At 40.7% G+C, this 27,077-nt stretch overlaps 1 protein-coding gene across 3 annotated transcripts in view; it reads left to right on the plus strand.

The window, feature by feature from the left end:
* Positions 1-15,899, plus strand: part of LOC127443621 (FERM and PDZ domain-containing protein 1) — a 71,201-nt gene extending 55,302 nt beyond the window's left edge. Inside the window, exons 1-13 of one of the 3 annotated variants that reach the window (XM_051702321.1) lie at positions 399-659; positions 1,375-1,420; positions 2,125-2,229; positions 5,759-5,854; positions 6,872-6,997; positions 7,159-7,278; positions 9,128-9,264; positions 9,415-9,538; positions 9,914-10,006; positions 10,366-10,548; positions 10,680-10,824; positions 11,172-12,233; positions 13,223-15,899. In XM_051702321.1, the coding sequence (XP_051558281.1) occupies positions 526-659; positions 1,375-1,420; positions 2,125-2,229; positions 5,759-5,854; positions 6,872-6,997; positions 7,159-7,278; positions 9,128-9,264; positions 9,415-9,538; positions 9,914-10,006; positions 10,366-10,548; positions 10,680-10,824; positions 11,172-12,233; positions 13,223-15,894 (5,043 nt within the window). In that variant the 5' untranslated portion in view covers positions 399-525 and the 3' untranslated portion in view covers positions 15,895-15,899. Of the gene's footprint in view, positions 1-398; positions 660-1,374; positions 1,421-2,124; positions 2,230-5,758; positions 5,855-6,871; positions 6,998-7,154; positions 7,279-9,127; positions 9,265-9,414; positions 9,539-9,913; positions 10,007-10,365; positions 10,549-10,679; positions 10,825-11,171; positions 12,234-13,222 lie in introns of those variants that run through there. The other 2 variants (XM_051702320.1, XM_051702322.1) reach the window with 2 other exon arrangements.
* The last annotated feature ends 11,178 nt before the right edge of the window (positions 15,900-27,077 follow it).

The following is a 27,077-nucleotide window of genomic DNA, read 5'->3' on the forward strand; positions in this document are numbered from 1 at the left end:
GCCTGCACTGATGCATCACAAGGGGATTCCTCATGACTGCGTAACTATTCAACTTCCACTAGTGCTTTCAGTACTACCTCTGGCGGTCTGGAATGAAAGGAAATAGAACACTGGTTATGGATGTAACTGTGGTTCTATGACTGAGTGAAAGACCGCCAGAGTCTCTAGTCACTCGGAATTTGCAGAAATGATCTAGAGATCGAGCAGAAGTTTTCAGTGTTTTTATAGCTAAAGACACATCATGCGTCACGGGGTGACAGCTTTCTATTTCTATTCTCGGTCAAAGTTCAAGCGCAAGAATTTTTCACTAGTGCTTTCAGTACTGCCTCTGGCAGTCTACCACTGAGTCACAGAACCACAGTTACATACGTAACCAGCGATTTCTTGGCTTGTGATGTTTTCAATTCCCAAAGGCTGTGCGCTTGGAATTGTGTTCTATTACAGAAATCACATTTTGAGATAAAAGACAGCATTCTACAAAGGTAAATCTGTGACGTGCACTTGACTCACTCTGACTGACGTGGAATGACCTGGTATAACAGACGGTATAATGACAGACACTACCGGACACATTCAGTATCAAACAAACCATTGGAAAGACTGGTGGTCGGCTGTCTGGATAGGTCATCAGAAATGCGGTACTGTAAAGCTGCAAACAGGTACAGCACTGCACAACATGTGCATAAAATGTTCTGCCTGCCCCACTTTATCCTGACCCGAATCGCAATGAAAACCCTGTTCATAGTCTTATAAAAAACATTATGAAAAATACCTTTGCCATTCAGCTGTTTTTCTAATATAAAATATCAATTAAATATAAAACAAATCTAAGATTGCACATTATTTATTTTTTAAAATGCGCTTAAATTTATCCGATGATACGGTATCAGACAACAGTTTTACACTGCACAAATAATTTTTATAATCTTTCTTTTGTTTCCAGGATTAAATATCTAACTTATCTATAAAAACACTCTTAAAACGATTTTGTTTTTAATTCTGAGAAAAAAAATTGTTAAGGTTAGATTTATGCTTGCAGCAAACAAAAATAATTTGCCATGGGATATTCAGGATATATTATCTTAAAACAATTTAATATCTTATAAATAATGTTTTTAGGTAAATTGATCTTGTTTAAAGGATGTCTATTTTACTCTAAAACATGACAAAGATTAGGAGAAATTAGCATCTATCTTATGGGCACATGGCCCATTTACACTCAGTATACTGTCTAGTATATTATTCAAAACTGACTTTTGTGCATACGCAAACTTTTAGGATGAAATCTATGCAGAGTTTCATACATGAGGCCTCTGGTGACTATAGCTTAGCAGTATCACTAAATATGTTGTACTCTTTTACACTCATTTACAGGGAATGTCAGGGCACCATAGTATTGACTGTCCTGAGAAATACTGTGGTAAGTGTATATGTGCACATAGAGATGTTGTTTTGTTAGAGATGTTGTTTGAGCAATGTTGTTTCTTCTGACTAGGGCATGGCATGAGGATGTGGTGTTTTATTGCCATATGGTATTAGGCAGAAATTATTTCCAATAGCATTTTATTGATCACTATATTGGAACAACCCAGTGACCAGGCCCACATGGAATCTGTGACCGCAGAGTGCAGCAGAAAGCTCCACAGCTTATACCAAATTTGGAACATCTATCAATCACAAAGTTCTAACCATCCCCGCCTTATTTTGCCTGGTTTGCTCTTAAAGACAAAGCATCAGGTAGAAGATGTACAGAAACAACACCAAGATGCATGCCCTTGCCCTTCCCTTGTGTTCCCTTTAGAGATTTAGGAAGTCTCAGCAAACAGGCTTAAAAGTTAGTTTGATAAACATCCTGGTTTATTTTGTGCATTCAATCCATTAAGGACACATATATTAAAAAATAAAAATCACAGGTGGTGCAGATTAAGAAATTTAGCTGATGATTTGACATCCAATAGTCCTGACTGTACAACTGACTATATTTCTTAGTGGCAGGTAAAAGCACATGTCCCAGTCAGTGCAGAGAAATTTGTGAATACCTATGTAAAAACATTTTGCAATAAATGTTTTTTGGGAGAATATTTCATTGAAAGTAAAACATGTCAATTAATGGCTGTGTCATAGGGACCTAAGTCATCCTTCATAACTCCAGAGAAGAGAGCAAAGCTGAAGTCAAACCCAGTTAAAGTGAGGTTTGCAGAGGAGGTGGTGGTCAATGGTCACTCACAGGTTTGACACATTCTGTTATTCATATTATGTTATTAATGGAGTGTGTGAATGCTAATTAACAAAAAGGACAGAAAGAGTGAATGATGGAGAAAATTAGAGAGAAAATGAAAAAAGCACTAACGTTGGGGTCAACCCCCTTGGTGGATAGAGAGATGGAACAGGGACACCAAGTTACAGTATATATTGTTTAAAATTGGGTGTTGCATTTTAGGCCTGGTCTATAATAAAAAAATGCATAAAGTACCATATCAGTGGATATACAGAGGCAAGAAAAAGTATGTGAACCCTTTGGAATTAGCTGGTTTTCTGCAATAATTGGTCATAAAATGTGATCTCATCTTCATCAAAGTCACAAGTAAAGACAAACACGATGGTGCTTAAGCTAACTATACACAAACAATTATAATCTTTAATGTCTTTATTGAACACATCCCATTAAACATTCAAAGTGCTGTGGAAAAAGTAAGTGACCCCTTGGATTTAATAACTGGTCGATCCTTCTTTGGCAGCAATAACCTCAACCAAGATTTTCCGCGGATTAGACCTGCACAACGTTCAGAAGTATTTTTTGGACCATTCTCTCTTACAGAACTGCTTTGGCTCAGCCATATTCTTAGGATGTCTGGTGTGAACTGCTCTCTTGAGGTCATACCACAGCATCTCTATTGGGTTAAGGTCTTGGCTCTGACCGGACCACTCTAAAAGATGGAATTTTTTTTTTTATAAGCCATTTTGTAGTGGATTTACTTCAGTGTTTAAGGTCATTGTCCTGATGCATCACCCAACTTCAGCTGGCACACAGCCACCCTGACATTATCCTGTAGGACATCTTGATAAACTTGAGAATTAATTATGCCTCTGATGGCAAGCAGTCCAGGCCCTGAAGCTGCAAAGCAGCCCCAAATCATAATGCTCCCTCCACCGTACTTCACCGTTGGGATGATGTTTTCATATTGGTGTGTGGTGTCCTGTTTACACCATACGAAGTGTTGTGTGTTTTTCCCAAACAATTCAACCTTAGTTTCATCAGTCCACAAAACATTTCCCCAGTAGCGCTGTGAAGTGTCAAGGTGGTCTTGGCAAACTTCAGGCACGTAGCAATGTATTTGTTGGAAAGCAGCAGCTTCCTTCATGGTGTCCTGCCATGGACACTATGCCTGTTTAATGTTTTCCATATTGTAGGCTCATGAACAGAGATTTTAACCAGTTCCAATGATTCTTTCAAGTCTTTAGCTGCCAATCTAGGGTTCTTTTTTTTACCTCATTGGGCATTATGTGCAGTGGCGATTTTAGGGGGTGGCCTGTGGTGGCCTGGGCCACCCCTGAAATCTCATTGGCCACCCTGTGGCCACCCCAGAACTGACTGGTAGTTCATCATGTTCATCAACACAAGAACGAAGAACCAATAGAAACACCTGTCAATCAAAGATGAAATCTCAGGTCATTTGTTGATTTAGAGCCACACTGACCCAGGGTCAGTTTTATATTTCTGACCAATATAGTAGTGGTGGGACTGAAGCTGTGTGAGCTGATCTTTGATCAGTGGGGGGAGGGGCAGGCCGCGGATGGCCAGGCAGGTGCCGCAGGTCGCGGGCAGCGGGCGCCAGGTGTGGAGTATAATGGTCGGTAAGAAGCACGAAGCTGACACGAGCTAGCGTCTACCTCCAACTTCCAATGAGCTGACGACGTCGATTTGTGGTCAGAAAGAAAGCTGTTATTTGAGAGGTATGTTCAGCTAATCTATCATTTAATTTATCCCGAATTTCCATGTGAATGTGAACAGTAGCTAGGTTAAAGAGTAAGCTAGACCCTACACCACATTCAGCATGTTATCTTTATATTGACATGAAATATGAAATGCCATGTTTTCTGATTTAATGATGGAGGTGTGTAAAGTGTTTTACAGATGTATATGTTCAATAGCTAAAGTTATATATATGGCTAACCTGTGTGTGAAATGGAAAGGTTTGTGCTGTGACTGTACTTTAAATCTTTACATGAGTTATTTATGAGCTCTTTGAGTGTATTATTGGTCAGTCAGACCAATAAAATCTTCAAAGTTTTTATACCTTATTTGACATTTTAAATATGCAGAGGCAGGGCAAATTGCACTTAAATGCCACAAATGATTTGACTAACTATTTTATTTGGTAATATTCAAAGTAATTGAAGCTAACATGAGTTTAAGAATTAATTTATTCCCATATGTGTGGATGTTGAAGCGAAAGCAATGCGATATTTACACATTTTGATCATGTGCCATTCATAAAGCTTCTCCCGGTATCGCCACCCCACACTAGGTCTGTGCTCCATCTTGGCCACCCCAGTAAAAATGTCCTGGATACGCCACTGATTCTGCAGTGTGCCCTTTGAGTCATCTTGGCTGGACGGCCACAGTACTAGATCATCTCCATTTATAGGCAATTTGTTTAACTTTGGACAGATAAATATCTAAGCTCTTCGAGATAAATTTGTAACCCTTTCCAACTTTATGCAAAGCAACAATTCGTGATCATAGGCCTTCTGAGACCTCTTTTTGCAAGGCATGTTCCACGTCAGCAGATGCTTCTTATGAATAAAAAACTTCAAAATGATGAGTGCATATTATAGGTCAAAGTAGCTCTATCCCACATCTCGTTTCATTAACTGGTTGCCAGGTTTGCCAAATCCTGACTCTAATTGGCTTTTGTTGACATCATTAGCCTAGGGGTTCACATACTTTTTCCAACCTACACTGTCAATGTTTGAATGATGTATTCAATATGTACAAGAACAATACAATAATTTGTGTTTTATTAGTTAAAACAGATTGTGTTTGTTCATTATTTAACTTAGATGAAGATCAAACCAGATTTTATGAAAAATGTATACATAAATGCAGATAATCCAAAGGGTTCACATACTTTTTCTTGCCACTTTACATACAATAGGATGCTTGGAAAGCCTTTAAAATAATAATTATTCATGTACAGAGTCATATACTTTTACATTACTTTTTAATTAACACATTTTATTGGGGGAAGGACAATTAAATATTCGCAGTAGCTGAACTTGATCCTCTTAATTTTTACATTGGAGTTAATATTGTACAGTATTTTATGTAACATATGTAATTTTTGTGTAGTTGTGCTGACATGATGCACAATATAGTTGCAGTTGTGGTTTAGGATCAAGTACCTTAAGTGGAGTGCCGAGAGCTTATTTATTTCCCTCGGCCCTATAAATGTTTTTTTTATTTTTTTTATTATTATTACACACCACATTACTAAGGCAGTGATAAAACAGTTAATTTTTTATTGCATGTAGCTTAAACGTTTTTAATGTGATAAGACTTTGGTCATAAGCTGATAAAAATTATTTATTTCTCAACCAGAATTTATTGAACAGTTTGTTAAAACAGGTTGTTTCTGTGTATTATAGCACATGCACTATCATTACTATTAGAATTAGGTATTTTACATATGTTATTATATGTATAAATAAAAATTGTGCTTTGACTTTGGACCATATATTGACTTCTGACCTCCAGGGTAACTCTTTGCTGTTCCTGCCCAATGTTCTGAAGGTCTATTTGGAGAATGGCCAAACAAAGGCTTTTAAATTTGAATCTAAAACTACTGTTAAGGTACTGTTGACACATTCACTATAGTCTGATGTTATATGAAGTTTTGTTTGTTGTTATAACAAAGGGGTAAAAATTGCAGTTTGAACAACACATCTTCAATAAATATCCTTTTGCATAATTCATTCTGTTGCTAATGTTATTAGCCAAGTACCATTGTATTACCATGGATTTTTGGAATGGTAATTGCATGATTTTGTTTTTTGGACATGTTCCATATAATCTTTGAAGTACTTTGTGAATACCATGGTACGTACATAAATATAGTAATCATTCAATACACTACATTGTCAAAAGTATATGAACTCCACACCCATATGTGCTTCTTAAACATGTAATTTCAAAAACATAGGCATTAAATGGGAGTTGATCCTACTCTTACTGCTATAACAGCTTCCATCCTTCTGTGAAGGCTTTCCACTAGATTCCACTAGCTCCCATTCAGACACAAGGGCATCAGTGAGGTCATGCACGATGGGGCCTGGCTCGCAATCTCATTCCAATTCATCCCAAGGGTATTTAGTGGGGTTCAGGTCCGAGCTTTGTTCTTCCACGCTAGACTCAGTAAACCATTTCTTTTTGGACCTCGATTTGTGTACAGGAGAATTGTCACGCTGTAACAGAAGAAGGGCCTCCCCAAACTGTTGCCACAATCTTGGTAGCACACAAATCTGTAAAATGTGATTGTTGTGTTTGCTTTAGCATTTGGTTTTGTCTTCACTGAAATTAGTGGATTTGCCATACCTGTTCATTAGAAGTGGGTGTGCAAATGCTTTTGGCCATGTAATGGTATTACCATCTGATACTATAATTGTACCATGGTGCCACCACAGTACTCTTAAGGAAAATGTTATTAGCTTTAATCTATGTTGTGTATTAAATATTTACTGTGATGGTAGATACTGTAATGGTATACAACTTAAGCCTGTGTTATACAGTATAATGATGCCCTCTATACTGTATACTGTCATGATTTTTGTATCTTATGTTATGTGTTATCCACCCATGGCCTGGCACTAGGACATAGTGATGACTCTGAAGGAGAAACTCTCTATCACCCGTATCGAGCACTTTTCTCTGGTACTGGAACAACAATACAGCATCAGCAAACTATATCTACTGCACGAGGAGGAGATTATTCAACAGGTACATACACATACATACAAAAGGACTTAGTTAAAATACAATATAAAATTATATACTAGAGTTTCTTTTTTATACACTCATACTGTATATCTCTAATAGTGTGTGTGTGTGTGTGTGTGTGTGTGTGTGTGTGTGTGTGTGTGTGTGTGTGTGTGAGACAGGTGGTTGAGAAGAAGGAGACTCATGACTACAGGTGTCTGTTCCGTGTCTGTTTTCTGCACAGAGATTTTGAGAACATGCTCAAAGAAGACCCTGTGGCCTTTGAGTATCTATACCTACAGGTGTGTGTGTGTGTGTGTGAGTGTATGTATGTGTGTACGTATAAATGTATGCACATGTTTTTGACCAAACATGCTTCATTAAAATGAATTTCAAATACAATGATTGTTTTCAAACAAGTGTCTAGAACATCAGTGCCCAACCGGCAGATTGCAATCTACCAGTCGATTGAGTTATTCTTGCAAGTTAATTGCAAAATGGTTTAGCATATAAATGACAAAGATGTAATGGACATTGCAATAAAGGTGGTGTGCTCTATTCGGGTAAGAAGCTTGCAATGCAGGCTATTTCGCTCTCATGGACACGGACCACACAGACTTGTTGCTGCACACAGACGTGCGATGGCTGAAGCAGAGATACATTTTTTGGTGAGGTTAACACTTTCAGAAAAAAACTACAGCTGCTCTCAACTAAGCTTCCACATCAAGATCTGCAGCTCTTTAATCATTTACTCAGAGCTTGAGCATCAGGGAAAAGACTTATCACAGGTCGACAGCACACATTAAGTGTTCAAAAGTTCAAAACCTCCCATCCCGAATTCAGCACACAGAGTTTCAAAGACTTCTCATTACTCGAGCCTGTTGCTTCATACATGTGCTTGCCATTTTGCCCAGTTAGACGTGGGTGAAATTGCCTCCAAAGTAGGAACGCTCTTTCATTTGGACACAGCCTTGGAGAATGAATTTCTCAAACTACAAAATGACCTTGAGATGAAGGCCAGGTCATCATCTGTAAACAAGATGGAGTTCTGGGAGCTTCTGTTGGAGGAGAAGTATCCTAATATAAGAAGATGTTCCTTTTACCTGCATTATTTGGATCAACCTATTTATGCGAATCAGCATTTTCTCACATGAAAATAATTACGTTTAAAAACAGATCTACTATGACTGATGAACATCTTGTGGATTGCTTGAGACTTTCATTTTGCTTTTATAACCCTGATTATCAAAAGCAAGCCGGCGGAAAGTTTTCCGTCTCTAGATGGGAAAAATTATATGTTGACAGTATGTTGCTTCCCTGTATTGGTGTAAATTAGTTATCATTATGATATCACTATTGCACAGTTTGTTTTTTGTTTGTTTTTTTCCATGGCCTGTTTTTCAATATCAGAGTTCCAAACTGACATGGGTACATTGTGATGAAGTAGTTAAAGAAAAAGTAGATCTTATATTAAAAAGGTTGGGCACCCCTGGTCTAGAATCCTTGCCCTGTCAGTCATTGATTGATAAACAGGTAGTCCCACCCCAAACTCATTCCATTGGTTGAGCCAATGTTGCTGTGTCTGGCTAGTTTGGAAGCTCAATCAAACAGAGCAATATCTAGATGATGCTACAGAACACTGTTTACACTGTTTGGGAAAACCTACTAATAGCTGTACTAATAATCATTGTCTGTGCATATTACACTGGGATAAGAAAAGTATTGTAATATTGAAAGCATTATACACTTCAGGTTTAAATTATATAGTCACAGATGGAAAACAACCATTTTGTATTTTGTGTGTGTGTGGGGCGGGTTTGGGTGGTTTACGAGGAAATGTTTTTATGTTATAAACTGATAATTACAAAGGTATTATGCTATAAATGTGGTTTATAAGGACATTTCTAGTGTCCCCATAATTCAAATTGCTTAACAAAACATACTAAATTATGTTTTTTGGAAAATGTAAAAATGCAGAAAGTTTTTTGAGAGGGTTAGGTTTAGGGTTAGGGGATAGAATCTATAGTTCGTACAGTATAAAAATCATTATGTCTATGGAGAGTCCTCATAATGATAGCTGCACCAACATGTGTGTTTGTGTGTGTGTGTGTGTGTGTGTGTGTGTGTGTGTGTGTGTGTGTGTGTGTGTAGAGTGTGAGTGATGTATTACTGGAAAGGTTTGCAGTGGAGATGAAATGTAATACAGCTCTCAGATTAGCTGCTCTACATGCACAGGAAAGACTAGCCAGCAGTGGACAATCATTAAAAACACCACTAAAGGCCATCATGTGAGTGTAAACAAACACAACACACCAACACACACAGTCCAACTCTGTGCCATAAGTTTACTCAAGTTAAGTCTGCACTATTTTCAAAGTAAAATTTTTGTGTGTGTCATAGCTAAAGTGTGTACTATTTCTAATCATTTATGTTTGCAGGAAGGAGTGGGGAACTGAAAGCTTTGTGTCCCACACCTTACTGCGAAACATGAGAGAGAAGGACTTAAAGAAAGCCATCAGTTACCACATGAAAAAACTTCTATCTCAGGAACCCAAGCTAAAGGTGTGTGCTTGTCTATGTATATTTGTGTGTGCTTATGCAGCCTTTTGTCTGTGTGGTGCCCTCAGCTTTTTGAGTTTGCCGCCATATTATAACAGTTAAAGAATCTGCATAATGTGTAACCAAGTTCTGTGGCAGAACCATGGTACAGTGGTGGTGTCAGATGGTACCAATTGATTACCGTACTCGTTTGCCATAGTATTTACATGGTATGTCAAAGCATACTGTACCATGGTACAACCATGGAAAAACCTTGGTATTACCAAAGTACATGTCCAAAAATGATGGTATTACCACAGTTCCTTTGGTACTTTTTTGTTAGTAGTGTACAACAGCTATGTATTTACTTAGTTTCACATGTGTGTGGTGTTTACATAGGTGATTTCAGTAAATCAAGCTAGACTGAACTACTTGAATGAGATGTCTGAACTCAAGTCATATGGAGGAAAGGTTTTCAGTGCCACTATGATGGTAAGGCTCCAGACACTAATTGAGTCTCAATGATAATGTCTCAGAGAAAGATCCACAATGTACATAGTCAGTGACATTGACATTACAGTATTTCATTACTTTGCATTCAGATTTTCCATGTGTTTTTTGCTTTTTATGCATGTCAAACAATCTCTTTGTCTGTGTAAAACAGCTCAGAATGAAGACCTAACAGTGAACTGAAAAAAGGATGAATAATCTGACAATATTCTGAATAATTATTTTGGTTTATTTGTATCCTTTCTTAATATTCTCACTTGCTGTCTATTCTTCCATATACCATGGTCTTGGTTTGTCACATTTAATGTTTCTCTTTTTTCTTCATCTCTCTATTTAACCAGCTGCAGGACAGAGAGTCAATGGTGAGTTTGTTGGTGGGGGCCCAGTATGGGGTGAGTCAGGTGATCAACCACAAGCTAAGCATCATGGCCACACTAACTGAATTCAGCTGCATTACCAAAGTGGAACTATTACCTGAATCTGAGAGAGTTAGTCTGGTCAAGATCTACCTGCAGGACATAAAGGTATAAATATACAGTGCATATACTCTTACACCTGTAAACATCTAAGCATATTTACACTTCTGTACAGAATAATCCTCTCCTCTTTTTTACCCTCTCCATTCTGTCTTTCTCTCAAACTTTTTTGTCTTTAGCCAATAACCTTGTTGTTAGAGTCCGTGGCAGCTAAAGATTTACTGTGTCTGGTGGCTGGATACTGCAGATTGCTTGTGGACCCTCAGATCTGTGTGTTTCCTTGGACAGCTAATTCAAAGAGCCACCATATATCTGCAGAGGAGGGTATGCAGTGCTTGGTCATGTTTGTAAAACTATATGCGCCATGATTATACTACAGATTTGGTCTACAAACCTACAGTACCATATCTACATTGACTACCATGCTCTGTGAAACTTCGGACACCAAACTTTTTGGTGGGTGAACTAAACCAAGTGCACAAAAAAGCATACCCCAACATAATAATCTTCTCATACGACACACTTACAAACAATTTTGTTATGTGACCACACATGCAGGAAATGTGTGATTTCAGATGACATCCATCTGTTTTTGCATGCCAAAGATAAGTTTCAACCTAACACAATGTGATGTATCTGAATTTTGTCTGTGCTTATGCTTTTGTATATAGGTTATGTGTCACATTGTGGCAGTGATTCTGAAGACTCAGACACAGACATGGACGCTCTCCTTGCACATATTGCTAGCACTACCAAAAGCAATGAAATAGCAGCTAAGCCCAGTGATAAGATACCAGGAGAAACTGATAAAGAACAAAGTGATGTGGAAAAAGGTGAGGTGGAGAGGGAAGAAGCGGTTGAAAAGAGAGATGGGGAGAAGGACAAAGAAACCATCCATGAATCTATAGATGATAATATTGCAAAGAAAGAAGAAACAGATGATGAGAGAGTGGGGGCAGAAAAGGGTGACAAAGAACAAGAGAAAAAGCCTGAAGAACCACAGTATGTTATCATTGTGAATGACTCTTCATCTGAAGCATCCGATTCATGCCACACTGAGTCACATTTCATGACAAGCATGTCCAGTGACTCTATGGATGCCTTAGAGGAGGACAACCTCATGGCCTACTGCTCTGCCAGACGCCCATGCCACTTACCAGTGAAAGCTTATTATTGCCGTGAGGACCGCTATTCACCATCATTGTCTCCAAGGCAACTGCACAGTGAAGATAGTCATTCCCAAAGTGACCTGTGCTCTGCTGATTCTCATGGTGAGTCTGAGATTGACCAGTTCTTTTGTTTTGCTGTGCTCTCAAATATTGTTGAATGTCTGCCAAGCCCCCCTGAAGCCAGTGATGAGGAGGATTGTGAGGAACTGGGAATAGAAAAAGAAAGCCACAAAAAGGGGTTAACTGCAAAATGTCCAGGAAGTGCCGTAGCCCCTTATAGAGACTATGTGTTCACATTTGAGCAAGGAGACACAAGACACTACTACAATATCTGCTCCAACGTTACACCTGACAGTGCCCGAAGCATCCTACAACCTCTCTCTCCACCAGGCTCTAGGGAAAGACAGATGGATCAGGAAGCAGAGGGAGTGAACGAAATAGAAACTGTGCCAATTTATCAGCCCCCACCAGGATTTGGAGACAGCAGCTCAGATGATGAGTTCTTTGATGCTCAGGAAAGATTCACATCTCCAGAAGAACCCTCCTCAACAGCCATTACAAAAGGTATGACAAAGGCAAGATTCTCCAGGAAATGTTCTCAAAATGTTCTGATAATGAATGTTGAAGACACTAAAGCAGTTTATTTAAAGGTATATTTCACCCCAAAATTAAAATTCTCTCATTTACTCACCCTCATGCCATCCCAGATGTATATGACTTTCTTCTGCAGAACACAAACGTTCTTACAGTGCAAGTGAGCGGTAATCAGACTTTTTAAGCTCCAAAAATCACATAAAGGCCACATAAAAGTCTGTACGACTCCAGTTGTTAAATCCATGTCTTCAGAAACGATATGATAGGTGTGGGTGAGAAACAGATCAATATTTTATATATTTATATACATTTTTTTTTTACAAAATCTTCATTTTCACTTTCACATTATTTCACATTTTGAAAGTGAAAGTGGAGATTTATAGTAAAAAAGCACATACATATTGAACTGGTTCTCACCCACACCTATCATATAGCTTCAGAAGACATGGATTTAAGTATTGGAGACTTATGGATTACTTTTATTTGGCCTTTATGTGATTTTTGGAGCTTCAAAGGTCTGGTCACCATCCACTTGCATTCTGAGGACCAACAAAGCTGAAATATTCTTCTCAAAATTTTTATTTGTGTTCTGCAGAATAAAGTTATACACATTTGGGATAGCATGAGAATGAGTAAAAAATTATAGAATTTCCATTTTTAACTTTAAAGGAATGTTCACCCTAAAATGAAAATTCAGTGAAACATGCATTCACAGTGGCTTGCATGTTGACGTGAGATCTTTGGTGCTAAAAAGCACTGTTTTACATGCAAGCCACTGTGAATTAGCCTCTCACAAAGTCTTCATTAATGCACAATGGATGTCAAGATTTTCACTGAAAATGTTTATTTTGGGTTGATTCTCATCAAAACCTATTGTATACCTTCAGAAAACTTGAAATATGATGCACAAACCATATTTACTTACCATACTGTATGTTTACTGATATTTCTCTCTCTAGAAAATTCTACAGAGTCAAGCACCAAGATTCGCACTCTAAGCCTGAGTGAGATTAGCATCTATGTCGGTGAACAAGGGACAGATGATCTACAGAAGAATGAGCAGGAGAAAGAAGTGCAGGAAAAAGTGGTTACACAAGAATTGTCAAGTTTCCATAAAAGATCCAAAAAGCGTCGCTCATTCATGGAAACAAATTACACATCCATGGTATCATTTCCAGAACAGGATCAATTAGATAACAGCTATGGTTCTTTATCCATCAACAATGGCACTGGTCGAATGGCATGTTTTGATGGTGGGTGCTCAGATCAAAATCCATGTCCAACAGTCTCATCCCTAACCCATTCTGAAGGAGAACCAGCACAACTTGAATTCAAACCCATCAATCCATTCAAAGCCAATGGATTGGGATCCCATAATCCCACTGAAACTCAAGTGGGTTTACATGCAAACAAGATATATCAGCGGAAACAGCAACTTATAGAGATGGAACCAGATTCCATGGAGTCCAAATCAGTCACTGAGCGAATGTCCACTGTATCCCCAACTATAGTAGCAGTGCACTCCCACATGCAGCTTCAGAATACAGGTAACACCAGCAACCATGGCAGCGATGATCAGGAAGAGGGTGCAGTTGGAGGCTTAGTTGAGAGACTGTTTGGAGGTCACCTGTCCTTTGACACATCTAGAGGAAAGTGTGACAGCAGTGCATTGTATGGTCAAAGCAATGAACAGGGAACCAAACAAATGGAATGTTCATTCCAAAGCATAACATTGACTCAGAAGAGCAGCTCACTGCCAAGATTAGGCCAGATAACCCCATCAAGTTTACCTTGCTTCCAAGTCCCGACTATATCATACACCACAAGCTCTGATACAGAGAGGGATGATGATACTGTAAGAATAGAATTTGGTATGGGAAAACATGTGGTGGAACCAACAGAGAGGACAAGGAGTAAGAGCGTGTCTGCAACATCTGATAGTGGTGTACCACATTGCCCACCAATACACTTATTTCCCTACAGAGAAGCTGTAGTCTGCCCAATAGAACCAGAATCTAATGAAACTGACAGTTCTTGTGACCCATCCACCATTCCATCTTTTGAACCAGCACAAAGCCTCCAACTTTCACCCTGTTCATGTGGCATCCTTGGGCGACTCTCGGCATCAACACATCGGGGAAAGATCCAGAACATTCCGCTCTACCTATCACATTCTCAGGAAATGCTTTCTAATGTCAGTGGTAATGCTAAGCCAGCAAGAAGGCTTTCAGAAACTCAGCTAAAAAGAAATAAAGTTGAGGTGGCAAAAGAGGCTACTGAGGATGCAACCTTGAATGAAGGGGTTGCTGAAGTAACAGAGGTAAAAGTGGTTACTATTGTATCTGAGGAGCTCACTGAGGTCATTGATGAGGTAAGAGAGGTAAGCCACTGTAGTCTTCAAGCAAATGGACAGCAGAAAACTAAAACTGAACCTAAAGAGTTTTCTGTAATAGCCTCACCTTTGTGTCCTAGTTTAGTCAACTCTCTTCAGGTTAGCCCCTCATCTGTAGTGGTTACTACACAAAACCTAAATGGGCCCTGGGGGGTAGTAACATCTAGAGAAATGATTGGATTACAAGAATTTAGCCACCCTTCTTCAAATCTCCCCACAGCTCCCTATCACCTTACCTCTGGCTGTGAGGTTTTCAAAAACTGCCAGTCCATACCTACAATATCCCATCCACAATCCTTGCTCAGCCCATATCAACATGAGAAACCAGACTTTAGCTGCAGCTCAGCATTGGCTGTGGGGTGTGAGACAGTAATGGAGGGTGCTCAGACCCCATTAGAGGTCTGCCAAAAAGTCTACACCAACTGTTTCAGTGGAGTCCTGGACAGTGCCAGCTTCGATGATGAACTCACTGTCTATGAGTTTTCCCGTAGAATGAATCAAGGTGAAACAGAGGATGCACTGCTGATGTCTGTGCCTCCTTCCTCCCTCTCTGCATCCCCTGCATCTTTCTCACCATCTTCTCCACTGCTCTCATCCCATCATATAGTACTGCCATCTTCTTCATCTACAGAGCTCAGTCCCCTTCTGTTCTCCTTGGATACCCCTGATTGTTTTCTGTCAGACGCTCATGAAGATGTCATCACTGCCCTGCTGACTCGCCGGTATCCCCTACCACCAACAGGATTCCTTTCTTTGCAAAGGGATTTGGACACACTCTTGAGTGTCCTTGCTGGTGCTATGAAGAATGAGGATGTGGTCCACGAGCACCCCAAGGATACCTGTGTCGCTCACTTTTCGGAGAACAAAAGGCGATTACATGTGGAGGCTCGGGGGCTTTTGGCTGGATGTCAGCGCGTGGTGAGGGTTGGGCAGACACCTGAAGAGACACTTCAATCATTGTCTCAAAGCTTCCGCTCACTAGTGCAGCTGACAAGCGTATGTTTATGCTTCTCCAGCTGCCAGCGGTGTAAGGAGCGCCATGCCCAATCACTTACAGTACTAGCAGATGTTGCAAAAACATACCAGGACTTCGCTCGGGCGGCAGAATTAGTTGGAAGTGCTACTGAAAGGAAGACTTGTCATGATCTCAGTATTAAACTCCTTGCTTGCAAATGCACTGCACTTACAACCTCAGTCTTCTGCCTCATCCAGCTCTTTCGCACTCTCACTGCCCTTTGACCGGTTACTTTTGGAGTAATTCCTGAGACTAAAACTGCAAGAAATCTGACAGAGCAGCTCCCTCTCTTAACATAAATGCTGTTCCAAAAATCCTGTTGAGATATAGAATATTAATGTCGGAGCATCATTCAAAAGCACTGGCATACCAGTAATAAACATCCACTAACAGATAAACTCACACAAATCCCATTGAACCATAAAACATGTCATTGAATTGTTTTTGAATGCATAAAAACCTAGCCTAAACTTACATCTAGACTGAGAACAAAATTTAAATACTGTGTTCTAAAAAGCTTGTAACAGTAATTGTATGTTGGGTATTTGGAATTGAATATAATGATAATTGACTTTGTATTATGGTTGTCAGTCATTTATTCTGCTTCATGAGAAAGCATAAACAGGCATTTTGAGTAGTGTTTCATCAAAGCTTTTATCTCAGATCTGCTCTCTCTTTCTTGCTTTCATTACTGTAATGCACAGTATATTCTCTTCTCTCTGCTATACCTGATGACTATTAGAGAATAATGTGAAAGGTTCTGCTGCAGTTTTAAACAAAGAATCTGAGTTATAAATGTTTACTAAATCCAGAAAAATATTTAACTTGAATGGCCAGTAACTTTACTAGTTTATTTATTTATTTTATTTATTTTCAAATGTAAACCAAAGCTTATGGATGAATGATTTTTGAGAGTGCAGAGTAAATGCAGAGATTCTTTCAAAGGCTTAATTTTTTGCATATACTTCACAGTTATAACTTTTAGGTGGTAGACTTATTTGGCTTTTTAGATTAATTTTGGAGAACTTACAGTATAATATTTGGTGCCACTTATTAATTTATTTTTCACATGAGTTATTCCTTTTGGATCATCAGTTTATATTCCTCATCCTATAATGATCAAATTCTTACATTCGTAATTATGCTATGAGTAAATTATTGTAAATGTAGAAAATATTTTAAAAGTTGCAGGAGTGTAAAATTACAAATTAAGAGTGCGAAAACATGTTAAAAGGATCAAATGTATTAAATGCAAAGTATTCTACCCAACAGTACATATTTGAAAACCAAAAAGCTGCCACGTACTTTATTCCTATAAGGCATGCTCTAAGCCATAGACATACTGTATACCTTGGAAATAGTGGGATGCATGCAGAAATGAATGTATGATTGAAAGAATGACCAGTGAGTGAGTGTATGGTTATTGTTATGCTAAAAGGCTTTGTAATGCAGTATTCACCCCATTAAAATTACCTTAATGACTGGAGAAGTTTGTTTTATTATTGTTCTATTATAGAATTCACAGTATTCTATCTCCTCCTTTCCATACCAGTGCTAACATTTGTTATTGCTGCCATTTTCTCTCTGTTAAAAAATGTTTTTGCAAGTTAGACAGGGTCTTGTTCAGAGGCATAATGCATCTATTATATTTTGAGGGGGCACCTGTGTCAGTCTTTGTTCATTTGATGCCATGGCAAGATAAGACATGAACAAACTACAACAATTTATTTGTTCTTTAACAATGGGTAAGACTTGTTAGTCTATTGGTGCAGTTTGTGTTAGTATGCAAGCAGACCAGTATTCAAATCTTGACCTGTTTTGTAGCACATTGTTTTATAAATTTAACTTGAAAGAAAATTATCAACATGTATTTTTTATTTATTTATTTTTTTGTATGGAAAAGAACGGCTTTGACATTTAACAAAAACAGGATAAAAGAAATAGATACTAGATAAAATAGATAAACTCCTTTTGTGGTCCACGGAAATAAATTCTAGAGCGACATGATGGTCAGTGTAGGGTAGATTACTTCTAAAATGTATTCCGATACTGATAACAAATTACACATCCAAATTAGTAATCAATAGTAATCATCTTTTAGATTACACTTTTTAGGTAATCTAATCTAATTACTTTTGGATTATTCATTACATGTTTTGATAAATCCAGACATTTATTTTTAAATGTATTAAATAAGTACCAAATGCACCAAACACTCCTTTTAAAAAATATTAGTTGATATGAAATCATACAGCAACTTGCTATTTGTAAGTCGTTGAGTGAAACAAAAGGTGCTTGAATGGTCATGAAAATTTAACACTATGTTACCCAAGATGGAAGACAATAACTATGTTTACATGCACACAGTGGCAGTTCTAGCTTGTATGGTGCCCTGTGCGAAACCCGCCCCAAAGTTGTTGACGTCTGTGTGGGTGCCTCGTGCCGCCGCCCTGGGCAACTGCACTTGTCGCCCATGCCTAAATCCGCTACTGCATGCTCGGTGTGTAGCTCTTCAGTTCTTTTGTTGTTTTTGTTTGTTTGTCCTGTGTTTAGTAATATTTTTCCAGTCAGTTTTACCAGGGACAAACTGCTGAATATTCAGCAGCATATACCAGACAACCTTTTCCCGGTTTTTGAATATTCGGACGTTTTGCTGGACATTTTAGTCGGAGGCACAGCTGTGTTGTTTAAACGCGCTATGAGATGCAGACGAGGGAGACGAGCAGGCGTGCTGGTCAGGCTCCGTCGGCGCGGCTTTCGAACAACGCTGCCGAGCATTCATCTAGCGAATCTCCGCTCTCTTCCTAACAAAACGGATGAACTACATCTCCTCACCTGTACAAACAAGGAATTTTCAAACTCTGCTGCCTTGTGCTTCACAGAAACCTGGCTGAGTGAAGCCATTCCGGACAGCGCGTTACATCTGCTGGCTTTCAGCTGTTCAGAGCGGATCACATCGCGGAGTAACGGGGAAAACGAGAGGTTTTCATGCTTTTACATCAATGAAAGTTGGTGTACAGATGTAACAACATTAAAGAGGATGTGCTGTCCTAATTTGGAAGCGCTCTTTATTAACTGTAAGCCATTCTACTCGCCGCGGGAGTTTTCCTCATTTATTCTGGTGAGTGTGTATATCGCGCCAAACGCATGTGTGAACACAGCGCTGCAACAGCTGACTGATCAAATCACAGACACAGAACAACAATACCCGGACTCAGTTATTATTATGCTTGGGGATTTTAACAAAGCAAATCTCACATGTCAACTGCCCAAATACAAACAGCACATTACTTGCCCCACCAGAGACAGGAACACACTGGATCATTGTTTCACAACAATAAAGGATGCATATCGCTCTGTCCCTAGAGCAGCTTTGGGAATCTCTGATCACTGTCTGGTTCATCTTCTTCCAACCTACAGGCAGAAATTAAAATCAACCAAGCCAGTAGTAAGGACTGTAAAGAGATGGACCAATGAATCAGCGCGGGAACTACAAGCCTGCTTCGACTGCACGGATTGGAGTGTTTTTGAGGCTGCAGCCACAGAGCTGGATGAGTTCACAGATACTGTTACATCATATCAGTTTCTGGGAGGTTATGTGCATTCCTACTAGGACTTATTTAAAGTTCAACAATGACAAACCGTGGTTTACAGCAGAGCTCAGGTAGCTTCGTCAGGCCAAAGAGGATGCTTACAGGGGTGGGGATAAAGTCTTGTACAATCAGGCCAGGAACACACTGAACAAGGAAATCAGAGTGGCTAAAAGAAGATACTCTGAGAAGCTGAAAAACAAGTTTTCAGCTAACGACCCTGCATCAGTGTGGAGTGGCATGAAAAACTCACAAATTACAGGACTCCTACCCCCAACCCTGTGGTGGACCAACAACTGGCTGACGACCTGAATGTGTTCTACTGCAGATTTGAAAGTCCCAATCTCACACCCCACACCCACTCTGACCTTCACTTCACACCAACACCTCCTGCAACCCCCCTCCTCCCGCTACTCAACCTGCACTTAAGATCTGTAAAGATGATGTGAGCTGGGTTTTTCAGAAACAATAGACGAGGAAAGCTTTAGGCCCAGATGGCATCTCACCAGCGTGTCTTCGATCCTGTGCTAACAAGCTGGCCCCCATATTCACACAGATCTTCAATAGATCACTGGAGCAGTGTGAAGTCCCATGCTGCTTCAAATGCTCAATCATTATTCCTGTCCCAAAGAAACCAAAAATCACAGGACTTAATAACTACAGACCTGTCGCCCTGACGTCTGTGGTCATGAAATCATTTGAGAGACTGGTGTTGGCCCACCTGAAGAACATCACTGGACCCTTTCTAGATCCCCTTCAATTTGCTTATTGAGCAAACAGGTCTGTGGATGATGCAGTCAACATGGGATTGCATCATATCCTGCAACATCTGGACAGACCAGGGACATATGCAAGGATCCTTTTTGTGGACTTCAGTTCGGCTTTCAACACCATCATCCCAGCTATACTCCAGAATAAATTACACCAACTCTCTGTTCCCATGTCTATCTGTCAGTGGATTACCAGCTTTCTGACAGACAGGCAGCAGCTTGTGAGACAGGGGAAACTTCCAGCACCTGTACAATCAGCACTGGTGCCCCCCAGGGATGTGTGCTCTCTCCACTACTCTTCTCCCTCTACACCAATGACTGCATCACCAAGGACCCCTCTGCAAACTCCTGAAGTTTACAGACGACACCAATGTCATCGGCTTCATCCGAGATGACGATGAGTCTGCATACAGAAGGGAGGTTGAACAGCTGGCTGTCTGGCGCAGTCAAAACAACCTTGAGCTGAACACACTCCTTCGCCAGCTGAGGAAGTTCAACCTGCCACAGGCGCTGCTGATACAGTTCTACTCAGCAGTCATTGAGTCTGTCCTCTGCACTTCAATAACTGTCTGGTTTGGTTCAGCAATGAAATCAGACATCAGAAGACTACAAAGGACACTTCGGACTGCTGGGAGGATTATTGGTTGCCCCCTACCCCCCCTCCTTCAAGAACTATACACTTCCAGAGTGAGGAAAAAGGCTGGAAAAATCACTCTGGACCCCACTCACCCTGCCTATTACCTTTTTGAACTGTTGCCTTCTGGCCGACGCTTCAAAGCTCTGAGCACCAGAACCGTCAGTCACAGGAACAGTTTTTTCCCTCAGGCTATCCATCTCATGAATAGTTAAATTGCCCCATTGAGCAAGAACATCCAACCTCTTCTGCCATTTCATTCCTCTAAAAAAATAAAAAAAACATTTGCACTGTACATAACAGATTTATATTTTGCACTGTACATAACAGATAACAGATTTGTATTAGATTTGCACTACGTATGTGTGTGTGTGTGTGTGTGTGTGTGTATGTATGCATGTGTATAATAATTCTTTATTATTATCTATGTCTTGCTGCTGTTTTTGTATTGTTGTACACTTGGTTTGTCACCAAGACAAATTCCTTGTATATGTAAGCATACTTGGCAATAAAGCTGATTCTAATTCTGATTCTGATCAATATTCCTCATAATATGGCAATACTAAGTTTGCTGATGCATCTTGTAAGTGCCTCAAAACGATTGCCCAATTTCTTTTAAGGCTAAATTTTTCTCCCACCCCTGGCATATGGCTGTATTTTCTGTATAAATATCAGAATTTTGCATCATGTAAAGGCTTTATTCGAAATACTAACCATAACAACATTAATTTATATATGTGCATCTCCAAACAAAGGTAATTGGTTAATATTACTTGAAAAAAATTTGGAGCAAGGAGACAATTTTGTTTTTATTTTTTTACATATTACAAACATTAAAAGAAACATCATGGTAAATGTTGGTAAGGGTCTTGTGACCTACATTGTGAAATTCATTGTGCTCTTGTGTGTTACAGTTAAGGACATGAATAAGAATTAATGGCAAGTGCAAGCATCTCCAGTATTACCAGAAGAGAATAGCAGGAAAAGAACATGCATGTATTGTTCAGAATATGCTAATTACATACAGAAATTATTAAACTTAATCAGAAATTTTTTATTAATAGTCATTGATAACATGCATGTAGTTGTAATTTTTTAGAGAATTATTATTATACAGTAAATTAGGAACAGGGATTGGAATGTTTGGGATTGACTGTTATCCGGCTTTGAAAGTAATTGTAACGGGTTCAGGATGGGCAAGGAGGCGGGAACCGGCAGAACAGTCAACATAACTTTAATGATGTAACTGAACTTAAAACAACATAAAACAAACATAAACACACACTCAGCGGCCACATGTGTCTATCTCTCGCTCCAACTGGCGTCTCCGGTTCCCCTTTATCTCTCTTTCCCACTGATTACAAAACTCAGCACCAGCCTTACACCCTCACGGCCCGGCCATGCCCTCCTCCTCGTCAAATTCCTCCCCTGCCCGATTCAGGCCGGGGCACCATCCAGAGTGGCCTACTCCCCTGGTGTATCTCTGGAGGGGGGCGCTGCCCTTCCGGCTGTTCTGCCAGCCGATGGTCCACCCCGCCTCCTGGGAACCTGGGGAGAGTTGAGGGGAGGGAGAGGGGAGAGGGAAAGTGCGAGCGGGAGGGACACAGAGAGAGAGAGAGAGAGAGAAAAACCTGCTCGCTGGCCCCCGGACACGCCGTTGTCTGGTCCTCAGCCACTCCTCTGCCCTCTGGCGGACGACATCCGAGAGAGAGAGAGAGTCTCAAGAAGCAGAAAAATAAGTGATTTAATGAAACAGTCCAAAAATCACAAAAAATAGTGCAACTAAACTGAAATGGCACATAAAAACATATTCCATAGGGCAAATCATTATATTGGAGTTCAAAGAAAAAGCTAAATCTAAGAGCATAAACAAACAAAAGATTCAAGGCATTTTATTTTAACCAATGCCAAGTATGATAGGCTAAACTTTTATAAATCTGGAAGCACAGTCCCAAATCAGTACTGTGGTCTACCCATGGGTACAGTGAGAATATTATAACTAGCCCTATGGAACTGAAGTGTTTTTAAATTAGCTTAGTTTGATTTCCCATAGCACCTTAAATAGGCTCAAACTGAAAAAATAAGTACATTGAAAAATCTTAAATTTCATCATACATGATAACTAGATAAGGATGTTTCAATGTAATTTTACAGAGATGATGTCAGGGTTCTGGGGTGATCTACTTTTCTCCATGTTTCCTGCATTTTCTCTCGACACAACCTGTATTCTCTACTGATACTGCTCTTTGTGTAAAGTGACTTTTACCTTAAACAGAAACAGGATGTTGAACTGCCCACTATTAAGGTACCGCGAGGCCCTGGGGCTCACCATCCCCAGTGCCCTTGCCAGTCTCCGTGTTTATATCACCGTCTCCAGCTGAATGCATTAATATGTGCTCCTCCCAAGAGGGCTGATTTATAAGAACTTAGGCTGCATCCAAAAATTTAGGCAGCTGCCCAATTAGTTAATGGTTTAAATGCTGAAAATGCACTATAAACCTATTTATCAACACAATCTTTTACAATAAAGGCTTTTATGACTCAACATAAATTATTGTACTGAAATACTCAATACTCATTTACTTTAAAAAGACGTCTGGATGCAAGTTAACCAAGTAGTAACAGGCATGCAATACTTCCATCATGTAAAATAGATTTCATTACCGTTTAGTTTATTATAGAGTTCAATTAACCACTCTCAATAAACGCTGGCGCCCCCCTGTATATGGCGCCCCTATGCGTTGCATATATTGCATAGATGTTTTTTGTGCCTCTGAGCAATGCAATCACTTTGGGTGAAAAACGGATCAATCCATTTTTACTATATATCTCAACTTTCACTTTCAGAACGTGAAAAATGTGAAAGTGAAAGTAGAGATTTTTAGTAAAAAGGACTTAAATTTTGATCTGTTTCCCACTCACACCTGTCATATTGTTTTTGATATCAGATGTGGTGTAGAAAGAGATGAGGACCCAAAAGCTGATGACAATAATAGAGTCCTTATTAATCCATCAGCAGAGGAAAAAATGGCAGATAATTTGTACGTAGATCCCAGCTATTTAGAAGTGATAAGGAAAGATACACACACAACGGATAGTGGAGGACTCACTGAGATGAGAGGTCCAACTCCAGTAAGAAGAGGTGAAGGCAGGAGAAGGAATGTGTTAGCCGATCCACGGGGTCTGGGGGAATACAAAGGAGGCACACACTGGCCAGGCAACACAGGGAGAGAAAACAGTTAGCACTGGAAGGGTCCGAGAGCCAAGGCAGTCTAACAGAGTGGAAATACAAGATCGGCAAAGCAGGTAACAAAGGCAAAAAGTAATAAATTAGCTGCAACAGCAAATATTCAAAAGACTGGACTAAACTGCAAGAGCTGTTCTCAAGAGAAAATCCAGCAAAATACAGATCAAACAGAGCATATAAATAGACTTGGGGAAAATAAGCAACAGGTGGGTCAGGAAAGGTGGAGGTCTGGAGTGGGGCCAGGAAGACAGGCTTAATTTTGGACACATGAAAAACTGAATGGATACATATCAGGGCAAGGGGGAGCCTAAGGCGGTCGGACACTGGACTGAGCACCTTATCAACGGGAAAAGGGCCTATAAACCTGGGTGCAAGTTTACGTGATGTGACTTTGGGTGGAATGTCTATAGCCTAGAGCAAGACTTTCTGAACGAAGAGTACTTAGGAGGCACCATGTGGCACCAATCCGCCCAAGCCTTAATACGCCTCCCAGCCCTGAGCAAAGCCCATCTAGACTGTCTCTACTTCCAGCAGCAGCATGAAATAAAGGCGTGGGCCGAGAGTATCGCCACGTCGGGTGCACAGTCGGAAAACAATGGTGGTTGACACCCGACGCAGCACTGAAATTGGGAGAGACCCGTAGACGATGCCATACTCCACCCACATAAGTTGCTCATTCCAGTAGGAGGGATTCTGGATGTCCACCCAACGAAGCATCCCCTCTAGACTTTGGTTGGCTCGCTCTGTCTAGCTGTTGGTCTGGGGATGGAAACCAGATGACAAGCTAACCATATCCCCTAGGTGCCTGCAAAACTCCCTCCAGAAGATAGAAATGAACTGTGGACCCCTATCGGAGACCACATCCAACGGAACGCCATGGATCCGAAAGACATGGTCCACAACAGCGTCTGCCATACCATGGGCTGAAGGGAGCTTTGGGAGTGGGATAAAATGATCCACCTTTGAGAACCTGTCCACCATCCTCATGATGACAGTATTGCCACAGGACGGGGGAAGTACCATGACAAAGTCAAGGGCGATGTGCGACCAGGGCCTCGAAGGCACGGACAAAGGTCTGAGCAGTCCGGTCAGAGGACGGTTAGATGTCTTGCCTCGAGCACAGACAGAACAGGCCAAAGCAAACTGTCAAACATCCCGCCCCATCGCTTGCCACCAGAATTGTTGCTGAACAATGGTCTCAGTTCGTCTCACTCCCAGATGACAAGCCACATTGGACGAGTCACCCCACTGCAGGACGGCAGGTCGGACTGATCGTGGCACAAAGAGTAGACACCTGGTTGGCAGTAGTATCCCAGTGGACAATGGCTGTAAGAATGGTATGAAGCATGGAGGACTGGTCCATACAAGTCCCGCTCACCAGTAGCCCCATTGTTACTGGTGAGCGTTGGCTTTTACTGGATATCCAACCACGATGTGGCCTTCCACAGTAGGCACACAGGCCCAGCCTGTGACGTTATTCCCTCTCCTTCTAAGACAGGGAAGCTCAGCCCAGCTGCATGGGTTCAGGATCTGAAGTGACACACGACAGAGTTTGAAAAGAGAAGGCAAATGGACATGCACTAGGACTGAAATTCATTGATGTAAGCTTAAGTCGCAGATGCCGACAATGAGAGAGGCGATTGTTGACTCGGAAGGCCAGATCGACGAGATCGTCAAGACGCTCATGCAAGTCAAGCGAATAAATCTCATCCTTCATCATCTCCGACAATCCACCATGAAAATTGTCCCATTGAGCTCTTTCATTCCAACCACAAGAAGCCGCAAGTTTCCGAAACTCTATAGAATAGTCTGACACTGAATTGTTTCCTTGCCATAATTCTGTCAGCAAACGAGCTGATTCCCTACCATGTGCAGCCGTCGAAAACCTTGAGATCTGCAGAGAATGCCTGGAACGAGGCACAGAAAGGCAGGTTACTCTCCCAGGCAGCAGTTCCCCAGTCCTGTGCTTGAATGGATAGGAGGGTGATCACATATGCAACCTTTGTGGTACCAGAAGGGAAGGAGGAGGGTTGAAGGGGAACAAAAATCAAAGAACAAGGGGATAAAAATGGCCTACAATTCTTTGGCTCACCGTCGTGTGGGGCCAGTGGATTTAAATGGGGCTCCCCTGCAGGGGGGGAAACCGAACTGGGTGGTGGTGTGGCTGAGGTAAGCTGCTCCGTCTCAGGTGGAATGTGAGGTTGTTGAACTTGTGCCACGATGTCCTTCAGCTTGGCCCCCATGGCCTCCAAAGCTCTATTGGAAGTAGCCAGTTGTTTGGTGTGCCTTCCCAGTAACATTACCTGCTGGGCAAGAGAAAGGTGGTCTGATGGTTCTCAGAGAAGCATAATTTTCTGGGTAAATTCAGGCCGGATTTTCCTGTAAGGTGTGGTGTAGATAGAGATAAGGACCCAAAAGCTGATAACAGAGTCTTTATTAATCCGTCAGCAGAGGAAAAAATGGCAGATAATAAGTATGTAGATCCCTGCTATTTAGAAGGGATGAGGGAAGACACACACACAACGGATATGGGGGCTGAGAACCACTGGAGGTCTCGCTGAGATGAGAAGTACCATCCAGGGAGAAGAATGCCACGTACAGTCCAACTCGAGTGAGAAGAGGTGAAGAAAGGAGAAGGAACGCGTTGGCCGATCCACAGGGTCTGAGGGAATACAGAGGAGGCACAAACTGGGCTGGCAACACAGGGAGTTAGCACTGGAAGTGTCCGAGAGCCAGGGCAGTCAAATGCCGACAGAGTGGAAATCCGAGATCGGCGAAACAGGCAACAAAGGCAAAAAGTAATAAATTAGCTGCAACAGCAAATATTCAAAAGACTGGACTAAACTGCAAGAGCTGTTCTCAAGAGAAAATCCAGCAACAGACAGAGCAAACAGCATAAATTAGACATGGGGAAAATAAGCAACAGGTGAGCATCATCACTCAAATGAGCAGAAGATGAGGAGGGTGTGGTAAGTATGAACGAGTAGGAGGAGTAAGAAGTACACATGGCTGACATAAACATAAACAAAGTCCTGTGCCCAAACACAAAACAAAGATAAGCACACAAACACACAGAGAGCAGCCAGATCAGCCTTGAGTCCTGACATCTAAAGACATATATTAGACCACTGGAGCTGTGTGGATTACTTTTGTGCTGCCTTTATGT

This window comes from Myxocyprinus asiaticus, chromosome 7, assembly GCF_019703515.2.
Source record: "Myxocyprinus asiaticus isolate MX2 ecotype Aquarium Trade chromosome 7, UBuf_Myxa_2, whole genome shotgun sequence".
NCBI classification, from domain to species: domain Eukaryota; kingdom Metazoa; phylum Chordata; class Actinopteri; order Cypriniformes; family Catostomidae; genus Myxocyprinus; species Myxocyprinus asiaticus.